General features: G+C 38.8%; 1 protein-coding gene across 1 annotated transcript; it reads right to left on the bottom strand.

Annotated features, from left to right (window-relative positions):
* Window positions 1-341: 341 nt before the first annotated feature.
* On the bottom strand, window positions 342-24738 carry LOC143852887 (sequence-specific DNA binding transcription factor ATNDX). Its single transcript, XM_077362526.1, has 19 exons — window positions 24528-24738; window positions 22771-22849; window positions 22630-22681; window positions 21459-21584; window positions 21216-21374; window positions 17024-17107; window positions 16812-16940; window positions 7603-7827; window positions 7370-7501; window positions 6999-7094; window positions 6719-6889; window positions 6323-6629; window positions 6093-6215; window positions 5922-5991; window positions 3311-3374; window positions 3019-3168; window positions 2343-2918; window positions 2212-2246; window positions 342-1546 (listed from the first exon to the last, which is right to left on the bottom strand). The coding sequence occupies exons 3-19, from the start codon at window positions 22672-22674 to the stop codon at window positions 964-966; spliced, it is 3075 nt and encodes a 1024-aa protein (XP_077218641.1). The 5' UTR covers window positions 22675-22681; window positions 22771-22849; window positions 24528-24738; the 3' UTR covers window positions 342-963.
* Window positions 24739-27081: the final 2343 nt, after the last annotated feature.

Raw genomic sequence — 27081 nt, 5'->3', positions numbered from 1 at the left:
AGGCAACTTTCCCAACAGTTCCTAAATCTCACCAATAGGGAGCAATACAGCTAGTAATTCCCCTCTCACAGGGTGGGTTATTTAGGAAGGGAGAGATCCCCACCGTCCAATTGACAGAAACAATGTGGGCAATTGTCCAGAAACGGAACAGTCCATTGGGTGGGGTAATCCGACTGTAGTGATGCCACGAGATGGACGGCTAGGATTGCCTTCCACGTAGCCATGTGACCAACAATCATGCATCACACATTCACACTTGAGTAAAGATTACACGCACAAAATTGATAAACAGCAGACAGGGTAATTGGAAGAAGGATTTATAAAAGCAGGACTAGCCAATCTCAAGAACAGCTTATCCAAGGATTCCTAAACCCCCAATAAATAGGGATTAGCATAAACAGTTATAAATGCCAAAAATCAGAACTACTCAAGAAGCTACAGTTCTACTTCTTTTTCTATTGCATTGATAAACAGGTAAACAAGATAAACATCGACCTTACCTTCCAAAATGCGGTTAGGAAAACTATCAATGCCCAACTTAACTTCTCCATGAACAACAGCTCAAAATACCAGAATCCAAAGAAAAGCTTGAAATTTCGAGACTTACAAAAGAAAGACGACCAGTATTATCGAGAAATCCTCTGGAATTGAAGTGGCCTAAACGGCCGACGATACCACAAACCAGATGCCACCACTACCCACTTCCCTTTTCTTCTCTGCACGCATAAACACTTGATCAACAAGTATAAATTAAGAACTTGAAATGTGTTCATGGAATCCATTTTCCACTGCAACATGGCCAGTAAGCACCTAAGTACCGAATTCAAAGCTTGTAAAGTCAACACATTTCTTTTAGTGCACTCCAAGCACTGATTTGGAAGCTCTTTACACACTGTTAAAGACTCTGATTGTGAGAATTCTTTCCCTTTTATGGCTTTTGATGTTAAAGTAAAAGTTGATTTACTAAGGTATCAGGATGAGTTTATTTGCATCCCATGCTACTCTCATCACCCCAGACTTGGCTTCGGCTTCGTCAAATGTCATACCAGCAGACTCCGAAGGGTGTGGGAGCCTTGTCCATCTTTCAACCTTAAGTTCGAGAACATCCACGATGCAAACGGCTTCTTCTAGGCTTTGCCCAAGCCATCTGCCTTCCACCTGATAAACCTTACCCTTACCAACTTCCTTCCCTTCTCCATCTATCAATAAAACATATTGACCTGGTTCACATAAAACATATCTCAATGGTGGAAAGTTCATCTGAATGCTGCGCTGAGTCGCAAAATCAACAAATTCCGTGTGAGGCATCTCAGAAGTCTCGCCCCCTGTTGCTCTTCTTGTCACAACACTCAATTTTGATGTGCTTTGATGATTCCCTCTCGCTGTTGTTGATGGGGCGTAATACTCTTCCCCGGCACTCTCTGGTGAGTCATAAAAGAAAGCTAGGCTCTGCCCAGATGCCTTATCTGGATAGATGGTTTCTCCTTCAGATGGTGCACGGGCTTCTCGAGCAGCACGGGCCAGCCTAGCTTTCCTGTTGTTCAGCCTGTGAATCACAACGTATCAGATTATGAAAATTTTCTATCGAGGAAAGCATGTTGAAAATTTAGAATAAGATGGGGTGATCCTCATTAACTAAGACAGGAAAAGAGTCAATTTATATACAATTTAAAATGGAAAAAATATAAAAGAGATTAAAAGTCATTACTCAGCATAAATAACAAAGCTGCAACAAAAATACTTCAAATTTCATGCACTAGTAGAAACCTTAGAATTAGGCTTGCAAATTAAAGTAGGGAATATAGACAAGATGAAATAAGAGCTGTTCAGGTTACGCCCACTTTTTCCTGAAGAAGCTATGTTTAAGGAGTTATAATACGATATTTAGTTATTTACATCATAGTTTTACGTTTTGAAAAATTACGCTAAAACCGGCTCATTTGTTTTCGGTTCATTCAGCAAGTTGGGAGTTCCTGTAACCAGCGCTACATAGAAGAAAGCACAAAAGGTAGAAGGAAAAAGAAATGATAGAAGATGAGGTGAGAATCCATGAGCACCCTCTCCTATATAATGAAGCAAACTTCTTCGAAACCATATACTATACAAGAACCAGCCAAAAACAATGTTAAACAATGTTTCTTTTGAGGTGAAATACAAAAGTTTGGACACCTTACAAAAAGAGTTTTACCGAGGGAGGGAAAGTATTCCTACCAGTTTTTCAGCTGAGAAGATGTAAGTTCAGAGCCCTGAAGAAACAATAAGAAAAACTTCTTAGCAAAAAGGGATCACATCATCACATAATAGACTAAGAACAACAAAACTTAAACCTTATTTTTACATACATGAAGACTTAGCTTATCTGCCCATGACTGCAACAAAGCCGCATTTCGCTGCATTTCTGGCTCATTTAAGAGGGCCCTCTCAATTAGCGTGATTTGTTTCTCATTCATGATATTTCGCTTCCGTTTTCTCGGTTGCCTTTCTTCACTCTGTACAACTTCTATTTTTTCATTTTCTTGAGCTCCTCCGAAACCAGTTTCTTTTATGTGCTCTTTTAATTTTGGGATCTCTCCTTTTTCCAATATTAGATCACCAGAATTCTTTTCCTTTGTAGAGCTAACATCAGAGCCACTAGTTTCAACACTCCGTCTATCTTTGTCAATTTCTTTCAAACATCCAGATGTGCCTCTACTAGTTGCATTTTTATCTTTCCTTCTACTTTTAACTGGCTCAATTGAGTCATCAGGTGGATCTATAGGCATGGTCCTGGCCTTGAATTGCTCCACGTCCTGGAACATTGAGCTTTCAGAGGTTTCCTCTTTTACATTGCCATTTTTATCTTTAATATCTGGAGCCTCTTCCACAGCACTTGCATTTGTTCTTCTCATTGATAAACGCACCCCAGTACTTTGGGCCTCCTATGGGAAATCAACTTCCCTCGAATTAGCATGTTAAGAACACAAAATATCAAAAAAACAAACAATGTTGACCGAAACCATAACAGATTGAAAATATCACCTCAGATAACTGATGATCATCATTTACTGCAACATATGCATGGTCATTTGGATCTCGAAAATAATCAGGGTCATCAAAATCGGGAAACCCAAGACATGAGTACTCAGATTTGCGGTCCTGTATTTCTTTGGCATCTTTGTTTGCAGAGTCCTGCAACATGATTAGAGCAAGGTGAGTTCAGCCAGCAGAAATCTCGCTCAGGTAAATAAGAGCATAAAAATTCATAGAGTACACAAGTAAAAAAAAACAACATACAAGTGAGAGAAAGGGCAGTAGAAACGTAGAATAATACCTCAATTGGATTGCCTACAGATTGTGCAGGAGTTATTAATGCCTGTAATTGCTCAAAAAATACACTGCGCAAAAAAGTTGAATAAGTAATATAACCAGTTTCTTTTACAATAAACAAAACAGGTTTGTTAACCCCAGGATAACTCAAGGATAACTCATGTAAAGAAACTCATGGAAGTGTATACAACATTTGCAATGACCATGCAAATGATACTGAAGATATAAAATATTATAATGATAAACGAAATGAGGTTGGAGGCATACAATATTATAATGATAACAGAAATTAAGGCATATTTCTGCTTATATAGAAGTGTCCACTAACTCATGAGAAAGAATGATTTTTTAGGAAATGTTACCGCCCACTTTTCTAGTCGATCCACCCCCTCTTATGTCCCTTTCTCTGTAATTTTTTTTTAATAAATGGCCAGTTTACCCTCAGTTTGTGTATGTGTGTGAGATAGAGAGAAGAGTGGGCTCACTTGTTGGTTTTATTACTTGTGAACGGTGCTTCTTTGACAGTAATGAAGTAAGCCAGGTTGTCTCCTTGATCTACATTTAAAGCAAGCGATGTTGCCTATCGGACATCTCCCGAACCCACAAACCCGTAAAAACTGGTCCAAAACAACATAAACCATGTGCATGAGACTCTTCGCAAGTCCCACAACACGAAGGAATCTCCAAGAGAATCCTTCAAGAATCAAATAATGCAAGAGGCAGCTGCAACCCCCTTGAGAAACAAATTGCTCTTTCCATCCCACAAAGCCGTGATCATTACAGACCAATGTTACAAAACACGAATGTGGGTCAAAATGTGGCCAAAGAAAATCCTAGTCGATTCGGCACCATGCGGTTGAGTACTCGATTGACTGGGCTGAGTACTTGGTTGATGCGGGTAACTCGAAAGAGTCAATGGAATTTTGTTTGACTTTGTAGGATAAAAAGCGGACTCAGACAAGAACGCGGCCAAGGTAAAAGGGAGTTCACTAGGGGCAGTCCAGGATGATGCAGGGGAGTTTGAAACTATGTTACAGACAACTTGACCAAGAACACCCAAATGGGGTCAAGCAAAAATCCCATAACTTGCAATAGTCGGAGTTAGCATTGTGGAATATTCCAAGGAAGTGGCCAAGGATCAAAATTCAAAACCTAAAAAATCCCATACCTAAATTGGAAAAATGTATGGCAGGTATTGAGCATGTTAGATTTCAAACCAAGATGAGGAAAAGAAAGAGAAAAAATAGACGTGGGTTTCCAGGAAAAAAAAGTTAGGGAAGCGATATATTCGCCCCCTTTTTCCCCTGGGCCAGTCCCCTCTGTATTTATGAGTACCCTTTTACACTACAAGCAGGTGGTCCAAGGAAGAAAATATAAATCATTTCCCAAAAGTAACTTGACTTAAAAAGGACAAATACCAAGGTCAGAGAATTTCAATAAAATTCTATGTAGATTTGAAATCCCCAGGACAAGAAAAGTGGGTTTTAAATTTTTAATGAATCTTTCCTAACACTGAGAAAATCATAGAAACATAGGTGAGTTTTCAAGAACCCTCTCACTTAATTAGAGAACCTGAGCATATAATTTCCTCGAACTCCCACCCTGTATATGAAAATCCTATGAAAAATTAAGTGGTATTCATGAATCTGTTCTGAACCTGATAAGAGCATAAAACCAAAGGATTAATTTACCAGAAATCTGTCATATGACTAGAAAACACAACGCCAAAAAGAACTAAGTTTCTTGCAATCCTTAGCAGAAAATGAAGAACCATAGCAATAAACACTCCATGGGTTCCATATGTTGGGAATTGCCTTTTTTTCCCACAGCTTTGTGGGATTTCATGGGAAGCTAAAAAAGGAAAAAGGGCTTTTTAATTTTTTTTTTAGGTTTTGGTAAAACCTAAGATATAAAAAGCTAAAGGGGAGGGAAAAAAATAAGAGGGTGGCTACAAGAAGTTTTTTTCCCTCCCTCTGCATGAGAGAGAGAGAGAGAGAGAGAGAGAGTCACCTCTTGGGATTCTCTCGGGTTACTATTACGTACGGTCTTGGTTTAAAGGGCAAGGAAAGGGTTGCAGTTTGCAGGTTTGTGGATTAATCCTTGTATTTTGTTTTCTCATAATGGAAGATCGTGTTCTCGTCCGTAGACGTAGGTATCTTGGCCGAACCACGTAAAACCACGCCAAGTGAGTCGCTCAGGCTGCTAAGTATTAACTTAGAAATTGAACTAATAATATATTGATAATAGAGCATACAAATCTCGCAGATGCAAAATTTATTGTAGAAATGCAACACCAACAAACAAGATTAAGTTGACGAGAGTCGCATATATTTGAAGCATGATAGTTTGGCAAATACTCATGTAGTGCATTGCCCTATTATCAGTACCATATCATCTTAATCATGAAGCCTTTGGACCTACACATATGTCTTGGTACAGTAGTAGGTTATGCATTCAAGCTATTAGTTACTTCTGTTGTGCTCGAAGTCTTCGCATTGAAAACTCTACATAATCACCATTTCCACATTCCACAATAGAATATTTTAGCACAATTTAGAATGCATGAGCGTGATTCCTTTAAGGGAGGGGGAGCTCCAAACTAGATATTTAATCACCTTAAAAGATGCACATCCTCCTCGTTCAACAAAGTAGGAATTAAAGAAACTGCATGGTCCAACAAGGAACCTGCAAATCCATGTTTATCATTTCAGAGGATGCCAAAATAATTAAGTTACCACATGCCATTAACATAAGCAACAGAGAGAGAGTGGGAGGGAGGGAGTTACACAGGTTCTTGGAAATTGTGGAAGCTTTTTGGGCATCAGAAAAGGAAAGTCTGGATGAAGATTTAGGTGGCTCCATTTGCAAGCATTCAAGAAATTTGTTGAAAAACTGATCTTTCTCTTGCTCTGTGAATTGCAAGACATTTTAGTTAAGAAAAAATCAAGAAGATAATCGGAAAAAGATAATAGAAATTTACAGTGTTACTCTGCAAGAAGATGGATAAAGGTATCACCTTCACATATGTTAGGAACAAAACAGTGTAGATTTGCAATTATTTTGACCAAGAATGATGTCCTTTGTTGCGCATGAGAAACTGGGGGCATGTTATTGAGAATAAAAGAACACACGGCATTGGATTCATTCATAAGATTGGGTGCTGACAGATCAGTTACAGCAAGCGAAACCAAAACCGCCCCAGCCGCCAAAAATGGGTCATATTCAAGAGTAGCATCTTCCTCCGTCACAGGAAGAACAGTAGAACACCAATTAGTTAAAAAGTCGTCATGAGGCAGTGCCAAAATGTCCGCCAAAACTTGAGTCTGTAAGAATAAAAGACGGGAATAATAAATTAGAGAGCATGTATATTTGATTCTGATCTATACACTAAACTTCCGAAGGAATAGCTTACAATGTTAGACATAATGAAAGCTCGGAAGTTCGAATCATCTGAAAAAATATCAGCTAGGCGCATTGAGTTGAGAAGAACAAGACCCTTTGGATTAGTGTTGGGCCTGTTGGCTAAACAATCATTAATTTGTTTCGGTTCTCTGCTGAAAGCAGCCTTCAGTAGTTCAAGAACCTACACTCATGAATTAGCAAGAAGCTCTAAGTAAAATCCTGCCAAAGTAAGTAGTAAAATCCAGCCAAAGTAAATACAGCATTTCGTATCCTGTTTCTCCAGAACTGACCTCTAGGGCAACAGATTTTGCCAAATGCATGCTCCTTGGAGTGCTGGCAACCTCATCCAAGTAAGAAATGCTTTCTGTTTCACAGAGCTGCAGCAACTGCATAAAGGGGAAGGCGTAGCTTGCTAAACCAAGGAAATTGACAGAGATATCACCAAATAGAAACTAAGGCCCTGTTCGTATCAGATTATGACAACCGATTGCCAGCCCTAAACCTATTATTGGACTGCAATTTAAATGTAATTTTGAGCCCAATAATAGGTTTGGGGCTCACAATCGGTTGTCATAATCTAAAAAGAACAGGGCCTAACATAGATTCCCAAGTGTGGCCACAAAAGATTCTATATGACAGAATGCAACACCTTTGAACTTACAATGGAAAGGATTTTAGACTTCAGCCTAGATACAGCAGCCATAATGGTGGGGGACTCATTAAAAAGTGATGGAACATTTAACCTAAGGATGGCTTGGGCCAGTGAAAGAATGCCTCCATTTTTACATAGTTCCTGGAAACAGTAAAGACTAATATTTCATTAACAGAAAGGCATGAAAAGCTGGATGCTAATTTTTTAGATAAATAACCATCACCAAACATAACGAAAACAACCTTATTCCTAAGAATGCGCTCTCGGAACATTTTTTGCTGGCATAAGGACTGAAGAAACTGCAAAGAAGCCTCACATTGTTGAGAGAGATTTTGAGCTGTACTTTCAGCATTAGTGATACTTAATTTCTTGTGAAACACTTCAGTGCTTAGTTCAGACAGCTTCATCTGAAAAAAATTAATATCTACTCGGACAGCATCAAAGGATACATCCATAAAAATATCAACCTGGCAGTAGAAAGCTCCATGATCAGTCACGCACATAATATATGATAAGAAAAGACTGAACCCTAAAAATGGAAAGAGATGAATAAAATAGCATCCAAAGCAGTCAAGTAGAATTGTAGAAATCGCCATCTTATATGAATACCATAAGAGTTGAGAATAAATATAGGGGAGTGATAAATCGACCCCCTATGTGTCTTTCTCTCTCTCTAACCCAGAGGAGAGAGAAAGACACATGGGGGTCGATTTAAGATATTTGGGGGTCGATTTAAGATATTTGGGGGTCAATTTATCACTGCCCTAAATATAGATTGGAAAAAGCAGGTACACCTAAGATAAAGTGTTGTTGTCTTGCTGATGCCAAGTCTATCGACCACTTATTGCTTCATTACACTTATGCCTATGAGCTTTGCCATTATGTTATCAGTCTGTTTAGAGTTAGTTGGGTCTTCTCTGGTCACATCAAGGGTCTTGCAGGGATGTGGGTTTACACCCCTTGGTCTTATAGAGGTAAGATTCTTTAGAGCCTTTTCTTTGCAGACACTCTTTGGTTAGTTTGGAAGGAGGGAAACAGGAGAGTTTCCAAAGGCATCTCAAAGGGTGTGGACAATTGACATAGGCAGATTTTTTAGACACTGGTTCAGTGGGCAATGTTCCTTCCTGACTTTTGAGTGATAGCAACGACTTCTTTCTAAGGGGCTTGGGATGAGATCTGGTCGAGCAGGTACATCAAGGAGGGTCCACGGCCTAAGTGGCAACCATCACCTCATACGAAGTTGAAACTGAACTTCGACGGCTCAAGCCTTGGCAACCCAGGTTCGCCAGGCATCAGAGGTCTGCTGAGGTCTTCAAATAGAGATCATTTGAGATTTTTCGAGTCCAATTAGAATCAAAGACTCTAACGAGGCGGAGATTCGGGCGTTTCGTCATGGCATAATATTGTTGGATCAGAATCAGTTGGATATGATCATTATTGAGGGAGATTCCTTCAATGTGGTCAGATAGTTAATACAGGATGGTAGCCACATGTGGAGAGTTGTGAATGCCAATGAGGAGATCCAGGATCCCTGGAAGGACATAGCATAGAAAACAGACATGTTTGGCGGTCAGCCAATTCAGATGTAGACACTCTTGCCTGCTCTGGGGTGTCTAACGTGACGATTATACTGCTAGACCAGCCCCCTTGAGTTTTGTTACAGTTCCTGTTTGACTAGTTTTTGCATTTTTTGTGTCTTTGCCTAGACTGTTTTCCCTTGTATTTTATTCTTGCTCCTGAATAGTTTGGTTGTAATTGACCATCTCCATCATTGGATTCTCCTTTTTCGCTAAAAATGTTTATCATTTAAAAAATAAGTAAACCTAATACTAACAGAATAAAAGGTTAATTAACAGAAAACATGAACCATATAGATATGAGTAGCCTTGTGAATTTAGCTACCCGGATGCAACAAGAAGCTTGCTAAGACTAGAGTGAACAACCCCCTAATGCCAAGAAAACCAAAGGTACCAATTGCACCATTGGCACCGGAGGTATGCCAACTGCCAAGAGAACCGGGATTGACAGTTTGTGAGAATGTCACAAGCAAGCTAATTTTTAGTCCGTGTTTGATGTCAAAAGATCAGCTAAAGGATCGTGGTAGGTGTCAATTTAGTTGTAATGGTGATGCAGCACCGTGAAGAAAAATTTAGGAAAGGGGTGAGAAAGAGACGAAAGGGAATAGAATTAGAATAATAGGGGAAGAAGAGACGAAAATAACCTGAAGAAGAGACGAATTTAGGGAGAGAAGAGAAGAAATCTGAAGAGAGAAGAAATCATAAGAGAGAAGAAATCAGAAGAGAGAAGAAGAAAATCAAAATTAGAGGGAGAAGAATCTTTATTCAGTATCAATAATCATAAAAAGTTTCAAAATAAGCTGTAAAGAGGCCTATATATAGGCAAATAAACAACCTAAGAACTGGAATCTTACTAAAACATGAACTCTTAAAGAAGCCTACTAAAAGAAGAACTTTAAACGGAATAAATTGTCTAAAATAGAAAATAAAATCCTAAAAACTAAATAACATGGAAAATAAATTCCTAGAAAATCTCAAGGGCAAATATGCCTCTTATTTAGGCCTAAAATTTGCATCATTCTCCCCCGGTTGAAAAAGAACTCGCCCTCGAGGTCTAGTCCACCTGGGTCAAAGATTTAAACAATCCACTGAAGTAGTAGAGCGCGTAATCCGGCAGAAGCAATCAGGATGTCTAACGCTCGAGACAATCGGGAGAAGCATCTGCAAGGTCGGCAGAAAAAGAAGAAAGAAAATGCCCATGCGAACAGAATCTGCGCTGGAGAAGTAAACTAGCTGGGAAGATCGCAACGTACTCCTCCTGGATCGGCAAAACAGCTATGGGCAGTATCAATCCATGATCAGCATCAAGATGGTCATCTTGTGTACTGAAATCGGCGGGCTCGAACTCCATAATCATCTTGATTGGGGCAGCTACTGTAGAAGCAATGCTATCAGTGTACTCATGTAATGGTATGGAATCGGCATCATCAATGATCAGCTCGTGCTGTGTATGCTCTGGTAATGCCTCAACGATCAGGTCACTCGGCTCGGACTCGGGCAACGGATCAGCCTCACGTGGATCTACCACAATATCTGCCTTAGAAGAGTGAGGCTCACTCTCTAAATGATTAGCAATCGATGCAGCAGAAATCCCAGAAGCATCATGCGCAACGATGTCGATATCCGCAATCACTTGAGTCTCTAACTTTGAATCGTCCATCTCAGAGTCTTAATATGATGGAATCAAAGGCTCAACATCAATGAGCTCATCAATACTAGCATCTGGACCCGTAAAAATATCAGCAACAAGTAAGACGGATGAAGTAGTGGAGCGGCTCTGCAAATCTGACTCACGCATGCGACGCTCTAAATTCTCAACTTCAATTTTAGCTTCACGTGCACGACGGGCTGCTGCTTCTTGTCGAGCGGCTTCTTCACGCTGCAATCTCCGTAGATAGTAGCATATAAAGAGTCACAAAAAAATCATGATTTATCCTTCCAACGACATATTGGAGGTTCATTTCTTCTACAACGGTACGTTTCCATGTGGTCCCATGAGCATCGGGCTTGTCGTCACACAATTTCTTTAGCCCAGTAGATAGTCGCTTGGTGATCATGACCATTATACTCATGATATGCGTCTAGAACATCAATCCACTGTAAACATACATCCTCATAATAGCTAAAGGGAGTGTGTCCATTCCAATAACTTTCGTCATACCCATCAAAATTGAGAATAAATGGTGGAGGCATAGGGAACGATGTCGAAAACTGAAATCAACTGTCTGATCTGTCTGACATATCGAAAGAAGCACAACGTCTATCGCGGATCTGAAATTGGATGAGTGAAAGCTGATGATCGGAAGAAGGGGCACGATCAACGGCTGAGATGGCACCTGAAACTGTGCTAAAACTCACTGTCTGCTGCTGAAACTGATATGTGTGTGCTCTACTAATCAAGTACTTCAACTTTCGTGTTGAGTCGCGGGCCAATTTGAGCGGAAATAGCCTGAAAAGAAGAGAGAGAAAATAGTAGGAAAGATGAGAGACACTAGAGAGAGAACAAAAGATTTTCTTTTTCTCTGTATTTTTTTTTTCCTTTTTTTCTCATTTTTTTAAAGGGGTGCCTAAAGGTAAAAGAGGGTGTGATATTGGCCTTCCTTAGTATGGAAGGGGTGCCCAAAGGAGGAATAGGGGGTACTAATATGACTCTTTAAAGAAAGTTAGATGGGGGATGTCGAATGGAAAAAAAAAGGGCCTAAATCTGGTATGTATGACAATGGGGGGGGTGGTCCAAGGAATAAAAAGGAGGGCATTTTTTTTAACTCTTGAGTTGTTCACGTGACCTTCGCTGTTAAAGTAGAGAGTTACCTTTTGAAAGCACCGACTGTTGCTTTCAATAACTGGGGCCCACTTGGTTTCTGATAGGTTGCTTGTATGAGAAGGAAACTCTCTTTTTACTAATCCTTGCCTTTATTATACAGCTCTCAGCCTACTGGAGATAACTACCGAGACTTTTTTTTATTTCAGATTTGGGGGATCTCCACTTGCCCAAAATATAAGTTATCAGAAGAAACTTACCACTTCAATGGGACATGGCAAGAGAGAGGGTTCCTTTTGCATCCTGGTGGAGTACGGCAACATAGAATACGGCAAAAGTAACTCTCAAAATCTTGTTCTTGCGGGAATTGGCCGTTGGATGTTGGAGGTGTGTTAATGAGATGGGCTGAGATGGGTGAAATTTGTGGCCGCAATAAAGACGGAAAGGCTACTGTGACTCGATGGCTGAGTTAGTGGGTTAAGGTTTTGGGCTTTAGGTTACTGATATATGGGCTGGTTTCTGGGTGGCTGATTTCTGCAAGTTCTTCTTTTTTTTATTTGTGGTAGCTGTTATGATATGAATAAATCAAAAGCGTAGTAGGTGGGTGAAAAGTAGGTTTGGGTGGCTGTCAATGGTGGTCTTGGAAAGCTATTTGGTGTAGCAGATTTTATGGGTAGGCAAGATGTTTGATGAACGGTTTGAAATCAAGGGATTAGGTGGCTGCTACAGGGAGGTTGAGGAATTGATGATGGGAAGGTTGAATGGGTTCACCAAAGGAAGTAACAGGGCTGTTTATTGTGGGTGAGGAGAGGGTTGTAGGATCTGTTGTAACAAAAGAGAAGGATGGTGGGCTGAGATGATTGGATCGAGAAAATACTAACCGGTAGGGACATTAAACGGATGATTGGTGAAGTTTAAGCTTCGATCTTCTCGGTGAAAACACAAACTTTCGCCGACAGAAACTCTCGGATATTTCGCTTTGATACCAAATTGATGCAGCACCGTCAAGAAAAATTGAGGAAAGGGGAAAGAAATAGACAAAGGGGATAGAATTAGAATAATAGGGGAAGAAGAGACGAAAATAACCAGAAGAATAGACGAATTTAGGGAGAGAAAAGAAGAAATCATAAGAGAAAAGAAGAAGACCAGAATTAGAGGGAGAAGAATCTTTATTCAATATCAATAATCATCAAAAGTTTACAATAAAGCTATAAAGAGGCCTATAAATAGGCAATTAACAACCAAAAAGATAGAAACCTACTAAAATAAGAATTCCTAAAAGACTAAACTTCCTAATTCTAAATAACATGGAAAATAAAAGCCTAAAAACTAATAACATGGAAATATAAATACTAGAAACTAAATAATACGGAAATAAATCATAATATCTGCATCAAATGGTCTAATGGACATGTTTACAAAGGATCTTGGTCGGTGTCAATTTAGTAGTATGTGGTCCAAGATGGACATGGATGGAATCTGTCAAAAGATAGACAAACTAATACCTGACAAAGTGCTTGTGGATGGATTATTAAAAGTTCAACAGTATTTGCATTACATCCATTATGTAAATCTTATTTTCGTATCTGTTGAATAACATGTATTAGGGTAGTTTAGTCCATAGTTTTAAATTTCGACCGAAATCCGAAATTACCGACACTGAAATCACACTTACCCGAAATGGTATTTTATTTCGGTCGAAATTTTGTTTTCCCCCGAAATTTCACCCAAAAAACCTTTTTTTTATAATTATTTTAATATTTTACCGAAATTTTGACCGAAATTTTATATCAAATAAAATACTATTTTTCTTGTTTCGGCGGATTTCGGCCGAAATTTCGTTTTTGGTAGGGTCCGAAACCAGTATTGAAACCGAAATTTAAAACCTTGGTTTAGTCATTACTTGTAGTCTTAAGGGTATTATAGTCTTTCTACCATTGTTGCCCAAGATGGGCCTATATATACATCATTTATATGAAGAGCTCCCTAGTGGAGACTCTCCATCATCTCTGCTCCTCTTCTTCTTCTTCTCTTCTAATCCTAACTCCATTTCTAACATGGTATCAGAGCCAAAGGGCTGATCTCAGCAAAAGAAGAAGAAGAGCCCCCATCATCTCTACTCCTCTTCTTCTTCCTCTCTTCTAACCCTAACTCCATTTCTAACATGGTATCAGAGGCAAAGGGCTGATCTCAGCAAAAGATGAAGAAGAGCCCATCCTACTCCACGCCATCCCATCCTTCTCTCTCGTGTGTATCTATCTCTCTCTGTGTTTTTTTTTCACGCATTTGCCTTTTTTCCCCTTCTTTGTGAGCTGGGTCTTTTCTCAGAATACCCATCATGCATTTGTAAACCCTTTTCTGATTTGTTTTATCTCCTCGCCGCCGTAAACCCTTTTCTCTCGCAAAAATCAGAAAAGCCCCTTCTCCATCTCTCTGTTTGCCGTAAACACACTATCCTGTTGTCATATAGTTCTTTCCATTGTCTCCTTATGTCCTTTGTGTTGTTCTTCAAAGGTTTGTACACCAACTGTTTGATGATATGCCCGAAAAAGGTGTGGTGCCTTGTTTGTCTTTGTTTCATTGCAAGTGGATAGTATTTGACCTTCAACTTGAGGGGGAGTGTTGTTGTTGTCATGTTGTTCTCCTTGTTGTCTTTTCTTAAGGGAGGGGAGGGGTGGAGTGTTGTCATGTTTTCTTGTCTTGTTGTCATCTCCAGGCTCATGTAGTCTCGCCTGAGGGGGAGTGTTGATGTGTTCTCTTTCTATTCTTCGTCTTCTTCATGTTGTCTTCTCCTTGATGTATTTCATCACTCTTCGAGTATCAGTTGTTTCTTCTCTTCGTGTTCTTGGTATAGCTTTTACGCATTCATCTTATTTTTTTCGGCTTTATGCCTTATCTTCACCGGCGATGGTTTCCCCCCTTGTTGTCCGGTTCACAGGCGACAGTGTCCCCGTCAACCTAGTCTCACCGGGTGACGGTATCCCCATCGTTGGTCAGTTCTTGTGGGGTTTGTATCCCCATCATTGGTCGGCTCACCGAGCAATGGTTTCCCCATCGTTGGTCGGTTCTCTGGGCAATGGTTTCCCCACGTTGGGTGGTTCACAGGCAACGGTGTCCCCATCGACCTAGTCTCACCGGGCGATGGTTTCCCCATCGTTGGTCAGTTCTTCGGGCGATGATATCCCCATCGTTGGTCGGCTCATCGGGCGATGGTATCCCCATCGTTGGTCGGTTATCTTCTTCTTATCTTCAGAAGACGATGCTCATGCCGTCGACCTTGTCACTAGACGATGGGGAACGTTGGTTGGTTCTCTTTTCCTTTTCTTCTTATTTTCAGGCGACGATGTTTATGCCGCCGGCTTTGTCACCAGACGATGGTTTCCCCACCGTTGGTTGGTTATTTTGTCCTTTTATTCTTCTCTCCAGATGACGGTTTCCTCGTCGACCTTCTCTCTAATGGTTTCCACATCGGTGGTTATCTTCTCTTGGCGTTGTGCTACTCAACTGATATCTCTGACGGCTAGTGCTACTTCGCCATTGTTCGCTATGCGCGCCTTTGGTGTGCTTATTTGGCTCGCTGGACCGCTGCTGGTTCCTGCCATGGTGCCTACATTGCTCGTTGATATGTGGATTTGTTCGTCGTGCTCTCATTCTGGGGGAGGCCATGTCGCTCCCGTTGTTGTGCTACTTCAGAAGGAGCTGCTCTTTTTCTATGGCCGTTGATCTCGATGATTACTACTTTTTTATGCTTTCAGTATATATTCACCACACCAGCTTGAAAGGCGCTTTTCCAAGCTGGATGTGTATATGAGCTTATTGTACTTTTTGTTATTTTTACTTGGTTGTGGTAGTATCCTTTGTACAAAGTTGGAGTTCCATAGTATATATGCTCCAGCTTGAGGGGTAGTGTTGAATAACATGTATTAGGGTAGTTTAGGGGTATTATAGTCTTTGTAGTCTTAGGGGTATTATAGTCTTTGTAGTCTTTGTTGCCCTAGATGGACCTATATATACACCATTTACATGAGGAGCTCCCTAGTGGAGACTCTCCATCATCGCTACTCTTCTTTTTCTTCCCCTCTTCTAACCCTAACTCCATTTCTAACTGTATCTAATTAGGATGGGCCATCATGAATGACCCAAATAGCGTACTTGTAAGTATTGATTAGTGATAAAATATCAGCATATAGATATATTTCATGTGGTTCGAGGGGTTGGAATTCAACCATCACATACTCTATCTCCTCTACTTCTCTTATTTCCTTCCTCTTCTCTCCACCTCCCACAACTTGGGTGGTCTTTTCCAAGATTTTTGTTTTGCTTAACATTGTGAATTACAAAAAAAGAAATATCAACTATGTCTACCTCAAAGAATGGTTTCAAATTTCTCCAAATTTCCCCCAAAACGACTGAAATGTTTTTTGTTTCCATCCCCACCGAAACAAAATCTACACGAATTCCTTCATTGTCATTATTTCCGTGAAAATTTCTGAAATTCGTCTGAAATTCCTGAAATTCGACCGAAGCGGTCCGAACAACAAAAATGGAAAGATGTTATGATTTGCAATTTAATTCATTTCATTAACGTAGAGAATGATATTTAGTAGGCAACATCATTGAACTGCAGCAAAGTAGCTGTGTCTTATAACTGATAACTGTTCAAGGAAATAAGACAGCTCATTGCTTGAGAAATCAAACAAGCCAAAAAATAAATGAAAATTATAACCAAGTGCATAACGAATTTTACGTATTTGTGATATATCGATATGGTATTTTCATAGAAAAAATACCAACTTTCACGTGTTACAACCATATGTAAGAGATAAAACTAAAAGGCATTAATATCCATTAGGGTAATTTCAGAAATGACATTGCAAAATAATTGTGATCATGGTTTTAAATTTCGGATTCGGTAACAATTTTGGCCTTGGCTGAAATTCGGTAAAAAGACATGAACTTTCAGTTTCTAGGGTCAAAATTTCTTCCGAAATTTAAAACCATGATAGCGATATCACTGAAAGTAATGTACAAGAATGCAGGAACCCGTGAAAAAATGTAAAGAATACAGAAAAAGTAACAATTTAATAAAAACATGTACATGAGATTTAGGCACCTTAGGATGCACGAGTAAAACATGGACAAGATCTGGCCACTGTAAGGAAATATATCCAGTCAAGAGATGAAGACTGCAAGCCACAAGTGTCGAATGCAGAAGAGGTAGAGAAGTTCCAACACGATCTTCCTAAAACACAGAACCACCTCGTAAAGACTATAGATTAACAAAAAGAGAAACAAAAAGCAAACAAGAAAGGGAAAAATGAAAACCTGTTCATAACGCGCTAGAACAACAAGCATATAAAACACCAGGTCCAGAATTTGTTCTGTTACTTTTACCTCATCTAGCAAAATCTGGAGAAAGAACACGTGGAAGGTATAGATTTATATCACATATATGATTTTTTTTCCATGGTTGGATATTATCTCTCCTGAAAATGATTCCTATCAGATACTATGTGTCTTCATTGTGCATATTTCAAAGGCAAAAATGCGAAGCTTGGAAAACAAAGAAAGTAAAAAAAAAAAAAGTAAGAATAAATATTGGTATCCGATGTAACTAACCATTACACTATAAAGCATCCGAATGCAACTATATCCCATTTAAAGGAAACATAGTCCTATACTGGATGTTGAATATTGCCCAAAATCAACTATATGCATCGGGTTTCAAGGAAACAAAATTTTACACTAGATGTTGAATGTTCAGAGCTACATTATGGCTATAAGTTTCTAACAGCTTTAAGAATCTATAAGCCTATCAGTAACATAACAGCAATAAACTCATCACAAAATATTATCCAAAACTTTTCTCACACGCATAGACCCACTCGTTAATCAAGCAATGTCAACTAATGATATAAATAAGTCCATTTGTTGAATGAGAAGAACCAAGGTAACAAAAGTTTAAAAAATATGATTGTGAATTGAGAAAGTTATAGCATCCTCAACTCCATCCACGAACTTATCATGATGCTTGTAAGACAATGAGCATAATACCCAACAAAAAAAGTCACATCATAAAAGCTAAGTGGTACAATACTGTTCACCTATAAGCCACAAAATAATAAGACAATACTGTTCACCTATACCCATTAAAAAAGTCACACTGCATGGATGTGCCTCTTGTTGTTCCTATATTTTCACAGCGTGAGTGATTCAGATGCCTCACTGCAAGATTCCTATGAGCGGGTTAATGAAAGGGTTACTTGGATTGTAAGGCTTCGTCGTAGTTTTTCGACGGAGAGATGGAGTGGATGGCCAAGTTTATAAATGCTCTTGATTTTATATATTTGAAGAGAATTGGAAGCGACAAAAGGATCTGGATCTGCAACACCGCTGGGGTGTTCAACGTCAAATCCTCCAACCATCATCCGGCACCAGCCTTGCCTACCTTGCCAGCAAATAGAATTTGGAGAATCCCAGCTCCCCCTAGGGTGTGTACCTCCACATGGTCCGCGACCATGAGTAAGATTTTGACAATTGATCATCTAAGTCGAAGATTTTTATTGTTGATCACTACGCAATGTGCTTTGAGGAGACAGTAGACCATCTTTTCATTCATTTCAGGATCACAAGGGAGGTATGGAACCATGAATTAGACTGATTTGGTATTTAATGGGTTTTTCCTTGTTGGCTACAAGACCTTTTGGATAGTTGGGCACTAGCTCGCCAGACAAATAGAGGGAAAAATCTTTGGAGCTTAGTGTTCCTAGCTACCATTTGGACATAATGGGAATAAAGGAATAACTAGGTGTTAAAGGGCAAAGTTCATGGAGCCCATCTCATATTCCTTAAGGTAATTGCGACCACCATCAAGTGGGCGAGGGTACTGCCTTGCTTCATATTCGCCTCCAGCTATGTGATTTGGTGGTTGTTGAAGAAGGTCTGCCCTAGTGTGGAGAACAATGTTACTGGGGTCGCCATCCCACCCTCCGACCCGCGATCTAGGGTCGCACGAATCCAAATGTGGGTCATTTGCGACCTGGATATGGTGATCCGAAGCTTCAGACGATTTTACAGAAAAACATGATGAAACATCATCCTCGCATGTTTCGATGTTGGGTTCTAGCACAAGATACGCTCCTCCAAGTTCAACCAGGCCATCCATTCGTCGACTCGGACTACAACAAACTCGCATAATCTACTTTGCAAGAGGAAACACTTCGGTTGACTAGGGAAAGAGAGCTAGACAATAATAATTTATTAGTTCAATCATTTATCATGTTTTTATGTTTCTGTTTCAGAATTGGGTAGTTATTTTTTATTTGTTTTTATTTAAGATTGAGAATGCAATATATGTTAGTACTTAATTTAGAGATATTTGGAAGATCTTCAAATTTTATATATTTTGGATTGGATTGGAACTGGAATTTTCATTTTGAATAAATATGAATGGCATACGTGTGGTTTTTTTTTTATTTTGTTTGTTAAAAGTATGTAGTATGTACCAAGGTTTTAAATTTCGGTTTCGGTACCGATTTCGGACCCCCACCGAAATCCAAAATTTCAGGCCGAAATTTGGTATTTTGGCTCGAAATTTCAGACGAAATTTTGTAACATTTTTTTAAAAAATAAAAAATGGCATTTAATCAAAATTTCGGTTTCGGTCCCCATCGAAATCCGAAATTTCGGATTTCAGTCGAAATTTAAAACCATGGTATGTACTATAGAATAATGTACTTGTAAAAATAAATGACATTATATGTATATATATATATATAGAGAGAGAGAGAGAGAATACCAGAGCGACTTGAATTAGCATTCCAACCCGACCCGCAACCCCAAATTGCGAACCAACTTAGCCTATCCTCATCGTACCGCGTACCGGCATACCATCGTAACTCATACCCATTCCCGTACCAGAACGAACCACGTTCCAAGTAACATTGGAAGAGAAGGCCGAATCTCTATTGCCCAGTGGTCTCCCCCGACCCCAGGATGGTTGAAATTCTATGATTTAGCCGACACTTTGAGTTTATTGCCGACACCCATGTCCTGCCGTGTCCAACACGACAAGTGTGTCGACACTCCTTTAGATACTTTTAAAGGTATTGCTAGAAGTGTTAGACTTAATGTGGGCGTGTAGACACGTTTTTGTACAATGTCAGGTGTGACATTCAGTTTTATTATTGAATATTGTGTTTACCTATTCTATTATTTTTTCTTTAATGGCATTACCTCTTTTATTATTAAGTCTTCTTTTATTATAAACTCTTCTTTTAGCTCTTCTTTAACTACTATTTGCTGCTATATCCGCTCCTATAACCTAAAACCCTAAACAGACTCTTATTCCTATACTATATTCATTGTATCATATTGGTCTCCCTTTTTTGTTGTATATTTGGGACAAAAGAAAACTAGATTAAACCGATGAATGCGTTATTATTTGATTATCTCATATTTGATTTAGATTATAGTTGATTGATTCTAAGATTTATTAGTTTGTTAAATGAATATCATATTTATATTGTTTCAAATTACTATAGTAATCAGTAAGTTTATATGTATGAACGCGCCACCATTTCTAGATTTTTAGATGTTGCCATGTTAGACAACTCGTATCCATGTCAAAACTCAACACACGAACCCGTATCTACAAATCATGATAATAAATATCCTTTGTATTTTAGCCGTCTTCCCTTTTCTAAATTTTGGGGGGTTTGCCGTGTCCGACACCCTGTGTCCGTGTCGACACGTGACACTCGTGCAGTCGTGCCTGTGTCCACAAACCATAGTTGAAATTTAACTTTGATGGATCGAAAGTTGGCAATCCCAAGTCGGCAAGAGTGGGTGGGATATTAAGAGACAAGAACGATCTAAACAAGTGGGCATTTTCTAGTCCAATGAAGTCGAAGTTATGGCGGTGTAGCATGGTATTTGGATCCCCTACATCAGTTTTTTATCGATTGCTTGTGGAAAGAGACCTCCTCAGCGTGATTAGGGGGTTGGATCGCAAATCCCCAATTCCTTGGAGAATTGCAGATTTGATTGATGAAATCAATGAGCAGCTGGAGGGCGATCCTGCTATATTTCAGCACGTGAAAGGATCCGCCAACGTAGAGGCAAACCGTCTGGCTAGAGATGGCATGATTATGGATAGAGTGGAGAGCTTCGATCATCTTCCTCATTGAATCTTCTGGTTTTCTGGTTCTTTATTGTGCTTATTCCCAGTTTGTAACGGTTGTTTACCTTTTTCCTGTTCTGCCCATGTCGGGTAGGTTGTGGTTTCTTTCCAGTTTTCCCTTGATAATTTTTTTTTGCTAGTCGAAAAAAAAAATCAGCTGTTTTAAGAGTGCTTTAAGAAAAACATAATACGCATCACAATAGAGTTCCATCAAGATATCTCAAAACTAGAAGCACATTATATGGTACAAGACCACCTGTTACCATGTTTGATCTACTTTGAATAAAGAGCCATTTACCCAAAAAAATAAAGGTTTGTGTTGTATCCAGTAAACACCTGCTCTAATCTGGTATGACGGGATGCAAGGTCAGACAAGGAATGCAAAAGGCGTGCACCACGCAGCAAATATCTCAAGTGCGTGTCATCCCCACCGGACGATCCAAGAACCGCAATAAGGTGCAATGGGAGAGACCATGCAAGTCTTTCCATGTCAATCTGAAAGAAAGAAAAAATCAGTTAAGATACAAATGTTTTGTGCAGAAAAAAAATTAAAGAGGGAAATAGAGAATAAAATATCACCTGAACTAGTGAACCATTTTCAGTACTGAGTTGTATAGAAAAATTATCAGAGTCCCTCAATAGCTTAGTAAGCTCCTGAGAGCCAAGTCTGTGCAACTCTTCTACAGCCGAATTAAAATCAATTACCTATCCACAGAAACAAACAGGCACTATGTTATAAGAAAGACAGCCATTCTAGGCAGCTGAAGCAACAACTAGCTGAAACAGAAGGCAATTCAGAGTCTAATTACAGAAAATTATGTCAACCATCCCGTGTCCAATGAAATAGGTGTCACTGTTGTGCCTGACAAAAATGACCACATCTCTATGAAAAAAATTATATTAATCTAAAATGCTTTTTTAATATCGAATGCTCTGGTTTATGTTAAACCATTCATGTAGTAGCATGCCAATCTCAATGACCAAAAATGACCACATCTCCAAAGGGAAAAATACTTTAATCTAGAATGCTCTGAATTATGTTAAAACATTCATCTAGGGGTAGTATTTCACAGGCTGGTCTCACGGAGTTAAAGAAAAAAATATTCCACTAATTGGCTAGTAGTAAAAGTTATCAACAAAAACATGGTTATAACCATTATGTAGCTGAAGACGGTTATTCCATGAATATTTATGTGACTGAAGAGATTCTAGACAGGATAGACAGTAATTCCGTGAATTTTCAGCACATTAGTCATCCGGCTAATCATGAGGCCGATCGTCTCGCCCATTCAGAAGCATAAATAATATCATAAATCTGGAGTTTTTTTTTTATTTTCTCCCTCCCTAAGGCAGTATTCTCTTTTGTTTTGGGATTTTTTGACGATCTCAGCCCCCCAGGCTTTGCCCATTTTAAATAAACACTTTCATTCAAAAAAAAAAAACATGTGGGTATGTGACTGCATAAGACAGATACTCCAAAAAATATTGGAAGAGAGTTTTTAATACAGTATTAATTCACTTCTAACATTAAATATTTCCTGTACCTTTTCAAGATGAACCTTATTGCCACATGGTTGGCAGTGGAGGTCCATCTCCATTATGCATTCATGCATAAGGCAACCTTCAATTCTTTAAACATATCATATCCCATTTAATCACAATCTACAATCTCTACCAAATAATTTTCCAAAAGCATAACTATCCAATAGTAGGAAAAACTTAAAATTGTTCATACTTCACACATACTCACATGATCATTATTGCATGTAAATTCTTCCTTCACATGTCTCATCATTGAGAATCTGAAACCATAAATGGAAAGATTATGTTAGATAGATAGGAAACAACAGACAGGAAGAATCCAGTAGCACTTGTGATGAGAATCAACTACCTTTGGGAATTTATAGAAGGCTATAAAGTTGATTGATGATCACAAACTACAATTCATGACTTTCAAATGACCCATCCATCTGCAAAGCAATAAAGTTAATGTCAGCTAAACTTAATAGGTAATAAATCTGATAGAATATCATTGGAAGAACAAAACAAAAAATAAATCATTTTTAATAAAAGTAATAGTATGCTCTAGAGTCTCAGAATTTTGAACTGAATAACATAATCCATTAATAAATAATAATAAAATCCAAGATAGAGTAAAAAATCTCATCTACCAGTGTAGAGCGCCATAATAACCCTATATTCCTTGAGACTGGGACGAATTTAAGAATTTCTGTATCATATGACCTATAATTCAGAACTTTAAATACTCTCAAACCCTAGATTCCAGAATATGCCAAGCAAATTCAGTGATAACCCTAGAAATGCTTAAGTTTTCGGACATCAGAAAGGAAGAATAGAAAAATAAGAACAAAAAGATGACCGGAATGTGGAGACATTAAAGACGAGAAAAGAGTATTAAGAAACTAAATTCACAGAAAAGCGGGAAACTCTCGTGCAGAGAACTGTTTTTGGAGCAAATATATAGCGACTAGGGGTGCGTTTCGCTACAATTCTGATTCTATTCTTGATTTTGATTTTAATTCTTGATTCTGTTTTACATTTTGATTTTGATTCTAGAAATCAGAATCACGTTTGGTAAGAAAAAAAAATTTGTTTTTAATTTTTGACTGTGATAGACTGCCTTCAAATAGGTCTTCAAATTTGCAATCTGTTGGAATAGCACATGCTTGTTGGATTGTTCTATACTTAATTTACTTGACAACTTCAGCAATATGAAAGTGTTGTGCTTGTAAAAAGCACTCAAGAGAACTAATTGGAAGTGATCCAGACCCTTGCTAAATGGCAGATCCATCTGAATTGTGAGGGAAAAACTTTGGATTTCACTAATCTTGAATGATTACAATTAATCTAAAGGTGTGCTTATATAGAGCACATACATGATAAACATAGAATCAAATCTTAATAACTATGGAAAGAGATGAGAATGGAACATTCTATTCTAGCCCAATTTCTAATTCAATTCAGCTGCTTAATTTAGCTAGGCTACCCTAATCAACCCACTTGCCTAATCTACAACAAAGACAATCCAACGGTGAGATCGACACCAAATCCAATGGTCGGATCTTACATATTCTAACAGCTCGCGACATTTCACCTGCAACATTCTCTGATTTAGAAAAGCTTCCATCATGTAGTGTGGCCCTTCATATTAGTTAGAGCAAGTGTAAACATCTATATCAGTTGTGGAAGTCCTATATCAAAAAGCCCATTATATTAGTTGGACCAGGCCTCAGTAGGTGCTTCTGTTGCAATTGACTTTGCAATAAACCATTCAGAAGCTGTTAAGAAGCCTCTCTTGGTTGATGCAGTGTGTATGGAAAAAGGAACTGGAAAGCTGACCAAATTATCTAGAATGGTAGCCTATGCAGAGGGGTCTCTTGATTGAAGATATATCTGTTGCGGTTGTATGTAAATTTTTTTGACTTTCAATAGCATTTCAATACCTACAGCTACCAACTTCGATTATAAACAAAAAAATAATAATAATCTTCTAACATTATTTCGTTCTGGCATACCATCAAACACTTGAGCTGCCTCTTTCAGAACAAAACCACAGGTGTCGTCTCATATACCTAAGACCCAAAGTATGTGACACAAAAAGAGAGAGAGAGAGAGAGAGGGAGGTACCTGGGTGGTTCAGCAAGCGATCATGGCCGAGGTTAGCTTCGGCTAGCTCTTTGCACAAGACGATGGATTTGGAGGAGATAATGGGTTTCGAGGAAAGACGTGATAGAAGAGAGATGTGAATTTGTGATGCCTAGTACTGGTGGCCTGGTGCCCATCAAATAACATAAATAAAAGAGCTCTCTCTCTCTCTCTCTCTCTCTCTCTAAGCATAAAATGACATTGTGATTATACATTTATACTCTTATACAAATTAATTTTAAATGTAATTTACTATGAAGAAGATCGATCGATGAATGGACCCACAAGAGAAATTTTGGTCGTGGGCCCAACGTCTCTATTAGTTAACATCATCATTTAGACAATGTGGGCCTACAAGAGAAATTGTCTGTCCCATAGCTTTAGTGCTGAGGTTCCCGGCTGAAATATGTTTCATAGGGCCCCCCATAAATAAGAAATTTATTATTTGGAAAACAAATTACGGGTTTTTCATTTCCCTATTTTTATCAAAATAAATCCCAGAATTTAAAATATATATTAGAGTAAGGGAAAAGTGAGCGTACTCGGTCGGCTAAAACTAGTGGTGTCCCACAATTTTTGGGTGATCCAAACCATTCATTTGAATGGTCCTTACCTAGATAGGTTGTCCACAAAAAATCAACCCCATAGGATCATCCTAACCCATTCAACAGTAGAGGGAAAAGGGCAGATTTGTGGACAAACTGTGTCTGTCCATTTTTCCCTCCACATTTGGATGGGTTAGGATGATCCTATGGATCTGATTATTTGTGGACACCCTATGTAGGTAAGGGCCTTTCAAATGAATGGTTTGGATCACCCAAACAATGTGGGGCCCCACTGTTTTTAGCTCGACCGAGTAGATAAGCTTATCTACTTGACCGAGTACAGTCACTTTTCCGTTTAAAGTAATTATTTGTACATTGGATTTTTCATTTTTTTTAAGAAAAGTTGTTTCAAGAAAAAAAATAAAAAATCCCTAGATCCAAACACGACCTAAGGCCTTGTTTGTCCTAATTGATTATTGGACTCAAACTGGTTTTGGACTCACCATCGATTCTCAAATAAAAAAACAAACAGGGCCTAAGGATATTAACTTAAATGGGTTGCATGCGGACCCTGGCCAAAATCAACTTACAAACATAAAGGGCATGTTTGGCAATGCTTCTCATTGTGAATGAAAAAGTTATTGTTTTAGTAGAAATTTAAAAATTCTAACAAAATCATTAAAAAGGATGATGGGGACAAAAATAGATAGAATACCCAAAATATAAATTTATAGTAGCATGTGAAAATCAATATGGAAGTTGGAAGTGAAATAATTCATCATGAAAAAAAGTTTAACTCATACAAAATTCTAACAATACTATCAATAATACAGTGTGAACCAAATAGAATTTAGCGTAGATTATCGACCCCAGGTTGTTTCACCTCCTCCTCAATGGAGGTGAAACAATATCTATCAACAGAATAAAAAAAATTAATAAAGAATATCAAAGTTATACCTTAGGTATCTCTGAATCAAGTTCTGGAAATTTCTCAATCTGAAGGGGTCGAAATCCGCTTAAATATTTATCACATGAAAATGGAAATCACCTCAACAAACTCACAACTTAGGATTGGGAAGAAGGGAGAGAGGAATGGGATTTTATTGAATAGGTGTGAGGGGGTCGCCAGCCTAGAAAAGTTATAATCTTTCAAAAATAGATTTGGCGAAATCTTTCGCATTTATTTTTTCAAGCCACCGAGACGAGCCGCATGGTTTAAGTACATCGTTCGCACGCTACGTGTCCAACAATGCATGAATGACAGTTACAATTTTGGTTTTCGAGGCGAATGATAAAATAAAAAGGGAAGTGATATATCCGCCCCTTTTGATTACTTGGGACACCTAGCAGCAGGGTACGTGGCAATCAGCCCCATTGAATCCTTTCTAACGTGAAGTACAACAGCCCCTCTGCAGTCATTGATACACTGCTGCTGGGTATCCCAAGTAACTAAAAGGGGCGGATATATCACTACCCTTTAAAAAGACTACTACTATCCGAGTTGGTAACTGAGTTGGGAACCGAGAATGGAACAGAACAAATAGCCTTTTCATAGGCTAACAACAACTTCATCAAAAATGGAAAACTCCCCCTCCCTGTGTGATGTGGCATGTACGCATTTTTCAGTTCCACTCTCTATTAGGTAGCCAGTCTCCGTAGCAGCACGCAATTTATTTTATTTTAGGTGATAATAAGGTGAACTTAATTTATTTTACAATGTTTATGTAAGGTCCCACACCGGAAAGGGAGAGTCAGTTCCTAGTTCCTGGGCTATATGTGTAGACCCCCTCGTTCCCTTTATAGATGCGTTTTAAAACTGGGGGAGGGTTGCGACCTAGAACCGGACAATATCTATAAAGTGGCCAGGGCGTAATAGTTTAACCAGCCTTCAAAAGGCTATTACAATTCCCAAAAAGGGAAATGATAAATTCTCCCCTTTTTTGTACATGGGACAGCCAGCTGCAGTGTAAGTGACAATCTGGAACGTTGGA

Source organism: Tasmannia lanceolata, unplaced genomic scaffold (assembly GCF_043159265.1).
Source record: "Tasmannia lanceolata isolate RefF3 unplaced genomic scaffold, GAP_Taslan_0.1 ptg000019l, whole genome shotgun sequence".
NCBI lineage: Eukaryota > Viridiplantae > Streptophyta > Magnoliopsida > Canellales > Winteraceae > Tasmannia > Tasmannia lanceolata.
The sequence above is the reverse complement of the archived record's forward strand: the minus strand, read 5'-3'. Positions and strand labels throughout refer to the sequence as shown.